Genomic DNA, 19,040 nt, shown 5'->3' on the forward strand with positions numbered 1-19,040 from the left:
CTTCCCAAGAGGCTGAACCACTGCCACCCAAAATGTTTGAGTGAGTGAAATTAGTTTAGGTTGTTTTTGATATCTCAAGTCCCTGGTGTCACCACCACCACTCTGAGATAGTTTAGTATAATCACCAAGCGTGTGGTCCGATCGATTGAATTGTCTGGTGTGTGCAGGTATAAAATAAAATAAAAATCTGTCTGTGGTCTTAGGGTTACATTTTTTAAATCTTAAGATTCTATAATCCTCTAGTGTGCACCCTGTGCCATCTGAGGTGCTTTTATTGATCAGATCTCCATTCTTTGATATATTCTAAGTGCATTTTGTTTTTGTTTTCCCCCTTGAGAACTTTTCATAGCAATACCAAAATGTTTTGTATTTAAATGGGAGTAGAAATGAATGTTGAACTGAATAACTCAATTCTGTATTTATTCAGTTCTGATTTTCACCACCAGGTGTCTCAATGGTACCGTTGGGGTGGTGCATTCATTTTCTCATGCACAATAGATCTGATAACCCGCAGTTGAAGCTCACTGACAGACACTGAAATGAAACCATATACCCTAAAATCTTGGACAAACTCGTTTGAAATACACTTTTTGCCTAGCCTGCTGTCTTAACTTAACTGTGGAAAGAATGTTACAGTATGTCAAGCAGGGTGTTTTTGCTACCAGGACCTATATGCCTGCTTGTAAATTGCCGGCTCTCTATAATACTTATTTTCCTCTATTAGGGACATAATTATACGGTACAAATGTTGCCATATAGAAATATGAATCCACTTCTCACTATGTGACCACATATTTAGACCATGTGAATAGTTACATTTGTAAATGCAGTGTATTCATGTGTTTGTCATGGGTCCTTAACTGGTGTTCCTGTACCGATGTGAGGGAGGTGTTTGATATCCTCCTCAACACAGTGAAGGATTCCAAAGCTGAAGGCTACTTCCTGTCCTTGATGCAGCACCTGCTGCTGATCCGCAATGATTATCTAGCCAGGTAACGCGCACTCACACGCAAACACACAAAACTCATCAATACATAAAGATTTAAGGGCCCCAGGCCTTTTTAAAGGCCCTCAGATACTCTGTGACTTATAGATTGTTGTCTAATGAATAATGGATGAATGAATGAATAACATAAGGCCTGCAATTTCAAGCCACGTTCCTGTCGAGTTCACAAAAAATGTGTACGGGCACACACGAGCACTGGCAACTGCATATAATATGCATGTTGAATTCTCAAACGTGTTTGGCTTTGCAAGTATGCCCTTAGTACACCACGACAAATATATGGCCAAAACATAACGTCACTGTCGGGCAGAAACCATGTACGTCCAACTGTATGTCCAAAACTGGTGGTATTTCAGTGAATGTGCAGTTGTACAGTAAGTCACAGGTATAGTCCATGCTTGTATATGAACAACAGAGGATTAATACATAGAAAAAAGAGCCCGTGTTCTAATGAATCCAATATAGTTATTATTTAGCCCTTATACATTTCTTTGGTTAAATATTTTACAACCCACAGACCTAGCCTCCCTATAATGTCATTATAGGAGAAAGCTTAAAAAATAGCCAATCACAACATAATCACAACTCTATTTTTCCTGCTTTGTGTGACGCTGTCATCCAACAAAGTATAAAATTGCGCATTCATTTATGAAAAACTATAAAGATTTCTGCCTGATGGTGACTATATATTGACAGCCATATGGAGGATGACTCTTCCTTATACTTCCATTCCTTCCGCCCCCTCCTTCCTCTCAAAATAGCCTCCCCCTTTCCAATCTCAGTGTTTATTTTCCAGCACGCCATCCTACAGCTGTGAAATTAATACATGCAGAAGAGTCCAATTCCATTTTAATAGAAATGAGCACCTTCACCCGTTATCACCAGAAATATGCTAATATGCCTCGCGGAGCCCCCCGGGGGGTTTAGCCGAGGAGAGAATGAGTGGAACGCAAGATGGGGATAGAATAATAGAACAAGCAAGTCCAGAGATGGTGTGCTAGCCGTTGAGTAAGCTGCATACAGAAGTTTGCGCGCACACACCCACGTGCACACCCACACTCATGCACACAGTTGTGCTGAGCTGTCAGCGTTGCTGGAGAGGTCGTTGTGTCAATTGCATTAGACGGGAAGGAAGTTGAGGTTGATGTTGAACACTGGCTAGGATGAAGTGGGGGGGGGGGCTGGGGAAGTGGAAATTATTTTAGAATAACATTCTAACAAAGGTAGACTCGTCTATTGGGACAAGCTAGCTTTCCCTGAATTCTTGCCTTTCCAATTGCACATAGCCATCATGTGACTCTCTCTGTCTGCTTTCTCCTTAATATTATAGCTATACTATACTTTGCTTCTGCCCTCGGCGACCCCTCTCTAATGTCCTTGGCTGGAGTGTGTTCTCTTTGTTTAGTTTTCTTTAACCTCCGTCCGCCCCCCTTTACTCGCTTTCTAGCCTCCATTGCCCTCCAGGTGATCAGAGCAACACAATAGCACTGGTATGTAATAGAGTCCACAGAGAGACCGAGGGAAGGAGAGTAGAAGGAAGTGCAGCTTGGAAATTACACTGGTGGAAAGGGAGAGATGTGGAACGAGGCAGAGGCACAAAGGAACAGCAAGCAATGGAGAAATGTGCTAAATTGGTAGGTGGACAGGAGCGGAAAGTGAGCAAGGGCGGTAGAGGTAGATTGAACGGACGTGTGCAGCCGGCCAGTGACTGACAGGATGCATGCTACTAGGCCGTTATTTTATTTTTTATTTATTTTTTGGGCTCTGCAGTGCGTTTCATTCTGGCCTGGAGATGCAGTACTGAAAATGAACCAAAATGAGGACTGACGCAGCCCAACAGAACAGAACAAATTCACACAAATAATACATTCACTTTCCCCCCCGACCCCCACACAGTATGGTGTGCAAACTGTGCATGCTTGTTTTCTACACACACACGCACGCACTTTAAAATATTCCGTTAGCCAGTATTTACCGGCCACTGGCTGAATATAATTTAATTTGGCCGGTAATTAAGAATGATGATGGCCGTTTTGGCCGGTAAAAGAAACGTGTAAATGCTACACAAACACAGCATGAGATTACAGATTTAAATTGGTATAAAATCATACAATTCTGTCTTGAGAACAAGGGTGGCAAGGATTTACTCCATACCGGTTGATGAGGTCACTTCACACAGTTTTGAGCTGATGCCACTCTAAATATGATTTTTGATAAAGGACATTAGAGAGTAAGTAAGTAAAATTTATTTATAAAGCACCTTTCTTAACAACGTTAAGAAAGTGCTGTACAATGAACACAATAAAATCAATCAAAATTAAAACAGGACAGTACAACAAGCAAATAAGAACAACATAATCAAGGTCAAATAACATCTGGAAAATGTTTCCGAAATGAAAACGTTTTCAACAAACTCTTAACAATATTGACAGACTCAGCGTCAGACTCAACAGAGGAGCTGCTATAATTGAGCACCTTGCTATATAATTGGACTTCATAGTCAAAGCACTGGAAGTCATCGATTTTGCTTTCATTCAAACCTTGTTATTTGTCATCATCCAAAGCACTCAGGGTGGTTGGTTGATGAAGTGCCTGATTCACAATTTTCCACAATGGAAACCTGCTGGGATTCCGGTCAGGGTACAAATATATATATTTATTTTTTTAATTTCAAGTACTGTACTCCAGTACTTGAAATTTTGACTGAGAATTTGAGCAACTTTCACTCAGTAGTGGAGCAATATAACTTTGACTGACTTTTCCAAAACAGACACTAGATGTCTCTCTTGCTCCACGGATAAACCTCAGATATAAGGGGGAAAAATTGTGTGTAGTGTAGAGATGGAGGAACAAATATGAGAGAGAGACAAAGAAAGAGAGCGAGAGAGAGATGAAATAAATAAAGTATTGAATTTGTGACTCTGGGAGCGTCACACAGGGTCAGAGAATCAGACACCTCCAAAATTGAGTGTCTGTGTGAAACCAGCTAGATCAGACACAGGACGCTGCGCACACACACACACACACACACACACACACACACACACACACACACACTGTCTCTCGCACTTGCAATCCCACTCTCACACAATCAATCTTTGTGACAAGAAAGTGAAGTTGTCACGCTTGCGGACAGCCAATCTCAGTCGCAAAGACAAAGTGACACGCGTGTGTGTGTGTTATTGGGAAAACTGAACACTGCTCTGAGAATATAACGCACATCACACCCAGTTCTAGTAACACTTGCAAATGTGGTGGTGTTTTTTTTCTTTACCTGTCCTCCCTTAGGCCTCAGTACTACAAGTTGATGGATGAGTGCATTGGTCAGATTGTGCTTCACAGAAATGGTGCCGACCCAGACTTCAAGTGCCGTAACCTTATCAACCTGGATGTTGAGGGTTTGATAGGTGAGCTACAAGCACGCGTGCACTGGACCCACACACACACACACACACACACACACACACACACACACACACACACACACACAGCAGGAATTGAATGGGCTGCAGACAAATACCACATTTCACATATTTCCCCCCATGTTGTTTGAAGGCCATTTTCTTCCATTTGATTCATGTGGCCCCGCTTGAGAGGGAGCACTGTTTGAGGACACGGTTGGACGATTGAAATGAAGTCAAACTCCTCCCCAATCTCAAATGAAAGCTCTCACGAGTGAACACGCATGCAAGCACGGTCACATTGTTTGACATTCACACACACACACACACACACACACACACACACACAAATGCACGCACGCACACACACACACACACACACACACACACACACACACACACACACACACGCAGCCATATTATGATGGATAGATGACAAAGCAGGTGGAGTGCCCCAGACACACCACCGGATGGTGCCAGAGAGAGACATGTCAGTGTGGGTTGTAGATTACAGCTACAAGTCTCGCTATGGTAGCTGCAGTCTTGTGAAGTTTTTAACAATTGATATTTCTTAGTCCCTGTTTAAATGACTTCATTTTAAGCACCATGCTAAAATGCTACTTTTCCCCAGACAATGTCGCTGAAGGCGGCAAACTGAGACAGGCCCTAGCTACACCATGATGCATGTAGTCACATCGTTTGAAGATTTGAATCCGCCTCATGACACCTGCCACTGGCCACCTGTCTCTCACATTATTCTCACATTGTTTCCTGTCTGCCTTCACTATGTGCTGTCCAGAATCCAAAACAATGCCTCCACCATTATATACAGTACAGTGTCTGTAATAAACACAAGCATAGTCCATTGACTAAACTAAAGTTAAACTGAGAGAACATAGTGGGCGTTGAGAGGCCATGTCTCCAGAGTTCAAAACTCCTTCCTGGCGTCTCTCTGTTGCTCACAGTAGGAGGCTCTAATTGTGCTGCTTCTAAATGTGTCCTGCTGTGACACACACACACACACACCCACACACACCCACACACACACACACACACACACACACACACACACACACACACACTGGCTGCCCTCCTTTAAGGCTGCCAGTGTTATTATCGGTGGAAAGCAGCCCAATTCTGCCCTGCATGCATTATTTAGTGTTTTTCTTTGAACTCTGAAATTCTGCACACAGGTTTTTTCTCTCTCTCTATTAGAAGCCTGTCCCATTTAGCCTCGCTGCCATGACAGACGAAAGCAACCCCCCTCCCCGCATCACACACCCAGTAACTGTATATACTCAAATAGAAACACACACACACACACACACACACACACACACTGAAAGATATGTGGGCTGGCCTGCAATATTATCTTCCATTTCTTTTCATGTTATCCACCAGCCGTTTCTGCACTGTCTCTCTCTCTCCTTCCTCTGCCTAACTCTGTGTGTGTGTGTGTGTGTGTGTGTGTGCGCGCGTGCGCGTGTGTCGTTTTTATTCCTTGCCCATTATTTTTGTTACCACTTGGCATTTCTTTCTGTGCACACCTTCTCGTTTCCCTTGCCATTAACTTTTATGTTCCCTGGCTTTTCGTGCAGCTTTCCATCTGAGCATTTTCAACACCTCTCTATATTTCTTTCTCCCACGTCTCATCGTTTCCTCCATGTGGCTCTGAGGCACCATGGGTTGCTGTCTTTCATTTAGTCGCCGCGTGGCACTCATCCACTGTGCCAGATTGTGCCTTCACTGCACACTGCTCAGTGTGCCCACCTGTACACCTCAACACTATTCCTGCTGGTCAGTCTTAACTAGTAGACCCAGCTAACCATGTACTGTACACAGCCTGGCACTGGAACAGCAGACCCTTAACATCACATGGGAAAATAGCTGATGTGGAGAGACCGTGGTTATTATAATAGCTGAGGTGGAGAGACCGTGGTTATTTTTGTCTCCACCAGGCCGAAGGCATGGGGAGAGAGCATGGTTTGCACTCCGTCCGTGTGTCCGTCCGTCCGTTACCAGCTAATCTCCGGCACCGTTGGCCCGATCCATGCCAAACTGTGCACACACACTCCCTGGATGCCAACGACGAACCTCTTCCCCGAATATTCCTCAACGGCCTTTTATAGCGCCACCATGAGGCTGATTTCTGCAAAACACATTGTTTATGTTAGTTGCACAAATTTCATCCAAATCTCACGCAAATCGGTACACATGATCTCTGTAGTCATGTGATCAAGACGAGCCTGTTGGAATTCTCAGATTTTACACTGATTAGCTAAGATTGCCTTCCAAAGTTTTCAGGAGTAGCCCGTTTTGTACAAAATGCTGCACATGTCCTGCTCATCCAGAATTCTATCCTCAGAGATGCTATGGGTGATCTGGCTCTGCATTTCCTCAACAAAATGAAGAAATTTGTTGCAAGAAACAAACAAAAAAACATGTTTAAATTAATCCTAAACATTTTGCCAAACATCACACACACTCCTATCCTCCCAGAAGGGCACAGGTCTAGTTACTTTCTAGTTACTTTTGATGCGTATGCACCGTCCCAAAAAATACGGCAGTGGTTCCAGATTACATACATGTATACATAGGAGCATTACCTTTAATCCTCCCAACACTAAAACATATCGTCATTACGTCACCATCGAAATCCAATTACACTCTGGCATTGGGTCCTTTAATCCACATCTTTAATTCGTCATCATTGAGAGCTAGTTATACAGATGTATGTAATCTGGCACCACTGCCGTATCAGGCACAATTTCCTGGGACGGTGCATACACATCAAAATTGGCGGGACGGCTGGGACGGTGCGTATGGCACAAAGTAACCACAGTATACCGCTAATCAACTTACAAATTACATATACATAATACATAGTATATGTATAACTAGCTCTCGATGATACGTAATAAAGATGTGGATTAAATTACATGAGCAGGTGCATTGTCTGAATCCCGCCCCTCCTCTCTTGTCTCTGCTACAGACAACATGGTGGATCAAACCAAGGTGGAGTCCAGCGAGGCCAAGGCCACAGAACTGGAGAAGAAGGTGACCTCTTTCACACACACACAGTAACATCCTGAGTGTTCATTTAACGTAACAAATTTACCCCTGTGACCCTGTCAGGGTGTTGTAGATTGGCTATATTTGAATTCTGAAAAGTAACAGTAACAGCAAAGATATGGGGGAAAAAATAAGGAAATGATGTAGCGTCTGTAAATGCTAATCTATCCATGCGTATACACATGCACACACGCACACACACGCACTGGTACTCAGCGGAACCCTAATGAGATTCTATGCGGCTAGTCTCTTCGCCTGACAAGCGGCGACAAATGAGAAAGAAGATATGAGAGGAATGGCGGAGAACACGAACACACATCTCTGACAGGCACCCGACAGAGAGATGCTCTCCAAGGCTGGCAACAGACACACACACACACACACACACACACACACATGCCTGCAAATGCTCACGGAGGGGGTAAATGCCTTGATTGTGGGGGGGTGCTACCCCGGTGTTTCTGTCCTATTATAGGAGTGACAGGATAATTGCAAAGAGGAAGCACAAACCAGTCCCCGCCATGTGCACGCGCACACAGGCACACACCACCATCATCATACACATGACAACGTGCACTGACCACACACACACACACACACACACACACACACACGCAAACACTTTTGTGAATCGGATGTGCCCCATAGTGCTTGTTGGGTATGATGGGGTAATTGCACCCAGTCCCTCCGGCAGGGATTAGGGATGAGGCTGTCAGGAAGCTGACAGTGAGAGGAAGGAATACGCTGTCTGCAAATTAAACATCTTTGTGTATGTGTTTGTGTGCACGCATGTGTGTACAGTATTTTGAGTTTGTCACAAATCCTCGAAAGTTGATGAATGTGAGAAAGTTGTATTTGTGTGTTTGTTTCAGCTTCTTAAAAAAAACAAAGACAAGGAGTGCATTAAAAGTGAAGTGAGAAGAGAAGTGAGATTATTTAAGTACGGCGTGGGAGCAGAGACATTAATTGGCCTTCAATTTCGCTGTAAAGTGTACAATGAAATTGAATGCTCAATGCTGCAGGAAATAGCTTCTACAGGTCTTTGAAATATGGAAATAGCCTCAGCTGCCAGGAGACTAAACACACACACGCACCCATGCACATTCTTTGGAGAAAAGAGGTAAAGTGTTGGACTGTTGGATTGAATATGCATTGGGTGATTTTTATTTTTTTAACTGCTTCACAAATTATCATCTCTCAAATGAATGATTAATGAATGGTTTGACCTTTTGCAGCCTCTTGGCCAAACTTTACCTACAGTCATTTGGCCACTCTAGATAGAGTTTTTAATATGAATTAGGGCTGCTCCATTATGGCATTATTGGAAGCCAAAATTGTAATTATAAATACCGGTATGTAAAATATGATTAATAATAAAATTCCTAACATTGCATTTACATTTTCAAGCCATGCATTCCACAACCTCAATCTCCACTGCCCAAATCACTCATTTCACATCACAAACACCTGACATCACCAGTGAAAGCTGGGCTAGAGGAACCAATGCATGGGTTTAGCTGTGCTGTGGCTTAAAGCCAGTGCCTCCACTGTCTTTAGAACTGAGCCAAATGTGGTTGGACAGCATCTCAAACAGCTGTGTTTCACAATCTGGTCAGACCGAGTAAAACGCTAGCATCAGACTCCAATACAAGGCAGCATTCATGTTTGATTTTTCATAGTTTTCAACAACTGACTGAAAGAACAACATGAGCGCTATCAGCTGCCTGTGGTTTATTCCACATTTTCCAGTGCTCAAACTAATCGGTCGTTTCAGTTGTGTGAGATCCACTCCAAAAAACAACTGTTCTTCTAATGAATAGTGGCTAATGAACAGGTTTACAGACTAAGCCATACTCGGCACACGACACGAGGTACTGATTTGAACATGCTGGTTTTTGCACGTATTATATGTTACGTATTGCACGTGTAACTTACTGTAGCTATCGGACTTGTGTTTTCCTTGGTGTTCAGGTGGAGTGTGAGTCAGGAGAACATGTTTGTTTGTCTGGCATCATGTACTGATGCATATCTGATTGCGTTGTTATGTTTTCACTCTGCTACTGCCTAACTGTGTGTGTCTGTGTGTGTCAGCTGGATGCGGAGCTGACATCGCGCCACGAGCTGCAGGTGGAGTTGAAGAAGCTGGAGGGAGACTATGAGCAGCGTCTGCTCGTTCTCTGCCATGAGAAGGAAAAGCTGGTCTCTACCAAGCAGGAATCAGACAGAGATAACCAGGGACTGCAGCAACAGCTTAGCACACTGAATGAGAAGGTACACACACACACACACACACACACACACACACAGTCTCTGTGATGGAGGTCGAGAATATAAATAAACCGACAATGCAGATACAATACACTACTGTTGATCAGATTAGGTCATGACAGAGGTGCAATTGGAAGGTTATGGCATGGGAATTGGATTCAAGGCAGTAAAAATCATACTGTTGCTTTTATACCACAGTTTAATTATTAATGTGCTATTACAAATGGAAAAGAAAAGACAGTTCTTTACACAGCACACTACAGCAGCTGTTGCCACAGTAGGTTACATGTTAGTTAAATAAGGTGGATGCCTTTTGGAGTGCTTCATTGACAATGGACATTAACACAGTTACTGTACTGTACTGTACTGTACTGTACTGTACTGTACTGTACTGTACTGTACTGTACTGTACTGTACTGTACTGTACTGTACAAGCCCTCCTCCCTGGCCTGTCTGTGTGTTAGGCTGTGCAACAGTGACACTTGGTGGTGAACAAACGCTCTAACGCTATTTTCGTGCTCGGACAAACCCAGGGACAGACCCAGGAACCCAGGGACACACATAGCTGTCTATAAGAGTGGTTGCACCACTCAATAATAAATGTCTTGGGGCAACAGTCACGATTCCATTCAGATGACTTAGTAAGACTAACATAACAGAGAGGGAGACACACACACACACGCATCTGGAGAGATTAATGGGAATGGGGTGAGATCAAGGAGTGCAAAAAGAACGAAAGATTGAAGGTTCTTCTCTCCTGGGCAGGTGAGACACAGTCAGTACTTTGAGGCAATACAGCGCCCAGCAGGTGGGGAAGTGTGTACTTTCGGTTCGTTGGACGGGATCTAAAAACAAGTGACATTGAGTTAGCAGATCAGGATGCACCTTTTGCTTATTGCACCGTGGGATGTCCCCTAGGTTATAGAAAAGTTATAAGAGGGAGATAATTTAGAGTTTGTAGGAAAGGGGGAGGGGGTGTGTGGAAGGAGAAAAGAGGAAGAGACAGGGAGTATGTAGCTGTCAGAACCCCTGCTGCCATACCAGCTGGACTCTGCCTAACAGTGACACTCAGTAAACACATGCATGCACGTACACCACATGACCCACAACAGTCTGCCTGGATCTGGTGTGCATGCGTGCGTGTCAGTTACAGTTGAACACAGATCGCCAGGCACGCCAGATATAAACTGGCTGATGCTAGCAGAATAATTTCTTCTGTACGCACAAATGCACACGCGCGCGCGCACACACACTCTCACACACACACACACACACACACACACGTCCAACATCCTCAACATTAAACAGCCAACCATCAAAGAGGCTTCACATCCTGAGATGCCTCTCTGTATTTGTGTCTGAGGCATTGCCCAGCGTGGATTTCTTCATATGTAGACCTCTCTCTCCACTGTCCCTCCACGTGATGCCTCTTCAAGCACTTCATCCTTTGCCTTCATAAGACTCAGAGCCCCCCCCCACGCCACCGCCACCACCATGTCTGTCACTATCCGTCTCTCCGAGTCACAAGACACAGCGGCAGACGCGCACAGATGCATGCAACCACCAGCAGATGCAATTGTGTACCTGACTCTGCATGCACAAACTCACTTGTACAAACAAAGCACATATTCTGAACTAACACACTGCTGGCACATGTGTTTTCTCGTTGTCACACAATTTGTGTCGGTGTACACACAAACCATTCTTTCACCTATGTATACTTTACCATACACACAATTTACATCAGCCAGTTTGACTGATACACACAGTTAAAGGTAAATAACATCTATTGTGGATGTGTTACATTTAGGTGTTCATTTAGGTGTTTATGTTTAGGTGTGTTTCTGTACGGTTCTGTACATCATGCTGACACAGAAGAATTCCTCAGTGAAACACAATTCCAAGTAACAATAATGACAGTAACCCAAAATGTTCTACTGTGCAAAGGGTCCATTTGTCACTCAGCAAACGCTAAAAACAGGGATTCTCTGGCTTCTCTGTCACCTTGCTGATATAAATGTAAAACGTCAGCCCCTTGCTTCAAATTTTAGACATTAGTCCCATCTCTCCACCCCCCCCCCCTTTAAAATCTTGTGTGGGCTAGATCTATTCTTTTGCTGACAATGTAACTAATTTCTCTCTCCCAATTTCCCATGCTCTATCATCTCTCTTTTCCCGTCGTCTATCCCACTGTGGTCTTTTCTATATCTCTCTGAAGATTGAGAAGCTGTCCAAAGATCTAGAAGAGGCCAAGACAAAAGTTATCACAATTACTGTTCCTGCGCCAACCCCAGGGGCGCCCCCTCCCCCTACTGCCCAGCCTGTCCCTGGACAAACGGGTGTTCCCCCCCCGCCTCCGCCGCCTCCCCCACCTCCCCTTCCTGGCCACGTGGGGATCCCACCTCCGCCGCCGCCTCCACCACCACCACCCTTACCCGGGCATGTTGGTGGCTTTGCACCCCCTCCACCTCCACCTCTACCCGGGCAGATGGGTGGCCCTCCTCCCCCCCCGCCCCCTCCACCCTTGCCAGGTATGCCGGGGCCACCACCACCTCCTCCTCCTCCCCCACTCCCTGGCATGGGTGGACCCCCAGGGCCCCCACCCCCTCCGCCCTTACCCGGGATGGGACCGCCGCCGCCGCCACCACCCCCCGGTGGTCCGGGCCTTCCACCGCCTCCTCCGCCCGGCATGGGTGTCTGGACACCCCCACCACCCCCACCACTCCCATTCGGTCTCGAGGCTAAGAAGGAGTACAAGCCTGAGGTGCAGCTGAAGAGAGCCAACTGGAGCAAGGTGAGTGGGACAAGAGCGTGTGACAGTGCCACCATTACCATATGAGATACCACTTCTCTCCGTTCTACATTGTGGCCATTCAGCGTTTATAATAATAATATTCATATTCCATTCAGCGTTTATAATAATAATATTCATATTCCATTCAGCGTTTTTCCGAACAGTATGTATACTGTATATGTATGTTTGTTCCTTCAAAAGAGCAATCACAACTCTGCCCACTGCGTGGCACATGCATTGTTCTACTGTGATTTATGAGGCTTCATTTACTGCACACATAACTTAATATCTGGAGGCCAATCTGGTATTAAACTAGCCAGCTTTTACTTTAGGAATGCTGAGGCCAGAGAGGCTGCCTGACACCTACTGTAACACAGGCCTATATCACTATTACTACTCACAGGTGGCCAAAACAAAAGAACGTTCTTCTTTATCATTTATTATTACTTATTATATTAATTATTGAGTTCATTACACGTTTAACTTAAATAGCATGTTTATATGTGAACAACAAAACGTCATGAATTATGTATCTGTTAAATTATTCTACGGTATTTTTAACGGTGTATATAGTATCAGACAAATATCGTTCCGAAGCTCAGCCTACCAAAATATATATTCATGCCCCAGTGCATTTATCTCTAGTGGGAATATGATGCGTGTTGGATCATTTATCATTTATAAGTGAAATTTCACGTATTCTAATGGGGAGTGTGCATGGCGCTTCTCTGTGTGCTATAGCCAAGGGTATATCCATGTTTGTGCGTGTGGGTGACACTACAGTAAGAATGAGGTGTTAACGGTGTGAGAGAGAGAGAGAGTGCGTGCGACGTGCGTGTGTGTGTGTGTGTGTGCGCACATGTGTGTGTATCTATGTGCATCATGTTTCTTCTTTCTCTCATCTGTGATGGTTGAAACATCAAAACGGCCCTGTCCCTCTTTAGCCTGAAGCTACTGTTTAATGGCTTCACTCGACTTCTTGAGCATTCAGTCTCTCTCTCTCTCTCTCTCTCTCTCTTTTTCTGACGAGGATGTCACAGAAATTGTTTTTTAATAAGCCTGGTTCTTTTAACTGGGCTGCTCAAAGATAATTAAATTGCGGCAGGAAAGGACAGCGTTCTTTTGTAATTTAAATTAACATCCCCCCCACTCGCTCTCACCCTCCTTTCACACTCTCACACTTTCCCGGTCCTTCAATCCCCCCCTCCGCACACTCGTACACACACTCCCTGAGGCTGCGTCCATAATGAAAGGCATCATATCTGTGAACTTACTATCCCCTCTCTCCCCCCCCCCCTCTCTCGCTGTCTTTCTTGCTGTGTTCACGCTGTCTTTTTGTTAGGAAGAAGAAACACACACGCACACATACAGAAAGTTAATTGCAAGTTGTGACTGGAATGAAAAGAGAGTGAAGGAGTGGGCGGTGGGTCAGGGGGTGAAGGAAGGAGGAAGACAGAGGGGGGGTGGGTACTGATGAAGAGGAGGCTATCTCTGTCTGAACTAAACTTTGTGTCATCCATCCTATTTGACACTGTACCTTTTCTCCTTCCCCTCCTCTCCCCTTGTCAGTACCCTTCCACCACCCATCCGTCCCTTCATCTATTCCTTGGGGTTAAAATTGCGAAGTTTGTTATTTTGGTGTCTCTTGACTCTTACTGAAGAGTGGAGGAGGATGTGCATCCTTTTCTTCTATGAGCCCTGTGGAGCAGTGACCACCGACACGCTTCATGTCAACATGTATCTTACTGTTTCTTCTTCCCGTTTTATTTTTGTATTTGTTTATACATTTTTTATCATAATCACATCCACCTGTGAGCCTACAGTATGTGAAAGATAAATTGTCATGCACAGCACAAGGAGATGTAACTTTGTCAGCACAATACGCATGGATGAGATCACGTCCCTCACGTGCGTCTCTTCCTCGCATCTCATCTCCTCCTAGTTAACGACGCATGGGCGAGATGTGAGGTTGAGATGAGAAGACCAATGAATCCATTTGTCAAATGAGACATCCTTGCTCAGTGAAGTGACGTCAGTTACTTCTGAGTTGTTACACAGCTGGATCACCTGTCACTGGCCTTGTAACAAATAGTTCTGTATTATGTTGTCTTTACTGTTTGTTTTGCTGTATAGCTGGGTCCCAATTTGTTATAATCGTGCACTTGGTGACAAGTTTTTAGATTTTTGGCATGTTGTTAGGTATGGTTACAGTATAAGGTTTTCAAAAACCATGGCAAACGAGTTGGGCTCGCCCCCTAGTGGTCTGTTTGCAATGAATCTAATATGAAATGGGTCAGTATGGTTACAAATCAAAATAATTGATAAAAGAGATTTTCCAATGGATTATATTAGTATTGGGTATGCTAAATAACATTAAAAATGTCGGTGAAAATAACTTCTGGAAAGGCATCATTTTCAAGATGGCGTGCATTGGCGTCCACGATGGCTACCGTGAGCTTAAAATGCCTATAAACTGAAATTAAATACATACAAAATCATAACAATTATGCACTTGGTGACAAGTTTTGGATATTTGGCATGATGTTAGGTATGGGCATAATGTTTTCAAAAACCATGGTTTTTGAAAACCTTATGCCCATACCTAACACCACCAAGTGCATAATTGTTATGATTCTTTATGTATTAAATCCCAGTTTATAGGCATTTTAAGCTCACTGAGGCCACTGTGGACGCCATCTTGAAAATTATTCCTTTCCAGAAGTTATTTTAACCCATTTTAATGTTATTTAGCATACCCAATACTAATATAATCCATTGGAAAATCTCTTATCGATTATATTTAACCATATACTTTAATATTTGATTCATTGCAAACAGACCACTAGGGGGCGAGCCCAACTCGTTTGCGATGGTTTTTGAAAACCTTATAACCATACAACCTAACACCATACCAAAAATCAAAAACGTTTTTTTTTTTGACGAATTGGGACCCAGCTAGTAGTTTTAGTTCTGAAAAGCAGATGTCTGACTGCCATCACGGTCAGGTCAGAAAATGAACGGTCTACTGCTGTAGCAACTTATCTGTGTCATTGATTACATCTATCTATAAATGTGTGTGTGTGTATGTTTGTGTGTAATCCACGTAACTCGAGAACCGTTAGCCCCTCTGACTTCAAATTTGACAAACACGTTCCACACCACAGCAGGGGGTGCAGTGCCCGGTGTCGAGTCGGTCTGACTCACTGTTGTCCAGAACCGCTCCAAAAACGCATCTGCCCGGGCTCTGGACCGGGCCCCTGCTCAGCATTCATATGTTATGGAGCTCCATATTTGGGCATGCCTGACGCAGAACTCCACAAGCTGGCTGCATATACTCCATATTTGGGCATGCCTTACAAAGAACTGTAAGCCCCCGCCCCAAATAGCGATTGTCTAATGCCAGCTTAGCATCTGAGGAGCTAAGCTCCTCATCTAGCCTTCATACAGAACATAATTAACAACATTGATAACGACAAAATGTATAATGATAACATAGTGAAACTCGGCCAGCAGTCTGCCGTCATGTGCCGGGATGTTCATGAAACAACAACCAATGCCTCTTCTTGGGTTATATGGATGTAGAATTGGGACACTTTCACTTTCTATTGTATCAGACCACTGACAGTGATGTTCGTCACACTGTATAGTCTATCACTCTTTGTTCTGGCTATTAATCAGTTGATACTCTCTCTCGCTTTCTCTCTCTCTCTCTCTCTCTCTCTCTCTCTCTGTTCCTTCATGTTCCTTTATCTACTTTCCAATTCCATATTCCTTCCTCTCTAACAATCTTTTTCTCCCCTCCGCCTCTCAGATTGGACCAGAGGATCTAAAAGAGGAGAGCTTTTGGGTCGGCGTCAAAGAGGATAAATTTGAAAACAACGAGCTCTTTGCCAAACTGACCCTTGCCTTCTCCGCGCAGACCAAGAGTGAGTGAGTGTGCGTGCAAGCCGCACATACATGCTTGTGGGCCACATATGTCTGCATTTACCTCTGAAAATGTACCGTATAAAATCAATTTCTCCATTCCATATTACAGTTTATTATATTAACAATTTCTCTTTTCTCCCTTCATGCCACTTCCACTCGTCTTCCTCCACCAGCCAAAGGTAAGAGTGACACACTGGCACATGCATTATTTCATAGTTTTTCTTCCCACACTCCTCCTCTCTCCCTCTCTGCCCCATGTGAAGGACAGACTGAGTCTCTCACACACTCTCTCACCACGAGAGAGAGAGAGAGAGAGAGAGAGAGAGAGAGAGAGTGAGAGAGAGAGGTAGGCGTGAATAGACAAAGAGTAGAGTGGAGAATGAAGTCTGACGATACAATGTGGGCTTGTAGATCGGCCACCAAGGGCCTGTCCTTAAGCACCAGGGCACTGATTTCCTTTGAATAGCCACCTGCTGTGGTGGCATGACACACACACACACACACACACACACACACACACACACCTGTCCACCCCTATCACCTTGTCCCAGTGTCATTGAGCCTTCTGCTCGGCTCCTCCATATTCATATCATATCCAGGACTTGGGAACGAAGTGTGTGTGTGTGTGTGTGTGTGTGTGTGCGCACCCCCACACACACATGTGTCATGTTATTCAAACTGACCTTCAGTTGAGATACAATCTCCATGCACATATACATTCTTGCCCACTTCATCTGACATGTCAGAGACAATTGTACACACACAGACACACAGACACACACCTACACACACACACACACACACACGGTTCACATGGGCTGCTGCTAGCTGTCGACATCCGTGAAATGTCAAGGCTGGCAGCGTTCCCATCTGCATTCACCTATATAGTGGCCACTCAGCCTGTCTCAGTCTGTCCATCTGTCAGAACCCCATCTGCACCCCCCACCTGCATTTTGATTGGATGAGACAGCCGCCTGTCCTGTTTGATGGCCGATAACCTTTTCTGAGAACTGACCGTAAACATTCGCTGGCCTTTTCATAGCCGTGTGTGTGTGTGTGTGTGTGTGTGTGTGTGTGTGTGTGTGTGTGTGTGTGTGTGTGTGTGTGTGTGTGTGTGCGCGCCTGCCTGCCTGCCTAATTGGGGCATACTGTAAGTGTACTGTATACTTTGTCAACGTGTGCGTGTTCAATGTGTCAAAGTTTTGAAAGAAATGCATGAGAAAATGCAATTGCACTGAGCTGTTTTGTATATGTGACCGAGTACAGTGGTTTGATAAACAAGTGGTCATTTTTCAGTTTTTTACATATTATGAAACTACATAATGTAAGCTTTCATATGATGTATTGTTCATTGAAATTGGAAAAGAAATGAAGAAGATATGACCACCTGAAACTTGTTGAACCGGAAACCCCAAAGTACAGAATTTCCCCTACAAAGGTTCCAAAGATTTTAGCACGTCTGGGCCCCAGGAATTGGTGTGACAATAGATACTTGTCTCCACCCCTAATGGCTTGCATAATCACTCAGCCACTAACCACTCCCCCACTAGGTTAGCTGTCAGTGACACAGTGCACAGATGAGTCGAGTGGACACTTAGTAGGCAGTGTGGGAAAGTACATGTTGTTTTACTTAAGTTAAAGTATCAATATTGCAATATAGAAATATAGGACTGACGTTGTTTAGTGTATGCTTTGTAATAATACAATCTAAAAGGTAATTAGTAGGCTAACTGAGTTTTCAAATACAGTTTTCAAAAACTACTTGCAGCCAACACTGCAAGTAGCCTATAATTTATTCCATGAAGTTACTTGTAGTTTTAGACCCATGCTTTTAATTGCTACATTTAAAAATGCCGTATGTTTACATTACATTATTATGTACAAAGGTACCTTTTTACCCCTAAATGCATGGCTTGAATCAGCCGTGCACTGATGCGAAAGAGTTAAAACCTTACAACAGAAAGTCAGGGGAAAAAATACCTTCGACGTTTGTTATGATCCTTCCACTTTTAAGAAGATCACACCAGGATTTGTACTACACTATGGGCCGATTCATACTCCTATTTTACCGCTGTTTCGGCGCTGTAGTGCAAACATTCTTTAACACAACAACAAAAAAGGCATTTTGGTCTATTGTGTAGTTTCACTAGAGCCGACTTGTGGGTGAAAATACTGGAAGGGGTCACATATGGTCTCATTGGTGTCACAAGTGTTGAAGTATGTGGATGGTTGTGTGTGGTTGTGTGTGTGTGTGTGTGTGTGTGTGTGCGTGTGCGCGTATCCAATGCAATAATCAGCAACCACCAGCCATGGATATGCAGATTGACCCCTCACCTCTCATTCCCTCCACCACACACACACACACACACACACACACACACACCATTGCTCAAGGCTCGGTTATACTCCTGACCTCTTCATCCCTCCTCCATCCATCACTTCTTCTCCTCCACCTCCTCCTCCCATCCCTCGTTACCAGGCAGAAGCAAACCTCCGCCACAGAGAGCTTCCGCCGACCTCTCTAACCCTTCCTCCTCCCACTCCTATTCCTCTCCCTCATCCATCCCTTCCT

At 44.2% G+C, this 19,040-nt stretch overlaps 1 protein-coding gene across 1 annotated transcript in view; it reads left to right on the plus strand.

Moving 5' to 3' along the window:
- diaph1 (diaphanous related formin 1) overlaps positions 1–16,475 on the plus strand; it is a gene marked incomplete at its 3' end in the record, with an annotated part of 67,133 nt that extends 50,658 nt beyond the window's left edge. Inside the window, exons 12-17 of the mRNA XM_080773363.1 lie at positions 876–992; positions 4,295–4,413; positions 7,400–7,464; positions 9,571–9,750; positions 11,966–12,541; positions 16,353–16,475. Of these exons, the coding sequence (XP_080629489.1) occupies positions 876–992; positions 4,295–4,413; positions 7,400–7,464; positions 9,571–9,750; positions 11,966–12,541; positions 16,353–16,475 (1,180 nt within the window). The remainder of the gene's footprint in view (positions 1–875; positions 993–4,294; positions 4,414–7,399; positions 7,465–9,570; positions 9,751–11,965; positions 12,542–16,352) is intronic.
- Positions 16,476–19,040: the final 2,565 nt, after the last annotated feature.

The sequence above is a fragment of the Protomyctophum bolini genome (genome assembly GCF_963924005.1).
Source record: "Protomyctophum bolini genome assembly, chromosome: 10".
Lineage (NCBI taxonomy): Eukaryota > Metazoa > Chordata > Actinopteri > Myctophiformes > Myctophidae > Protomyctophum > Protomyctophum bolini.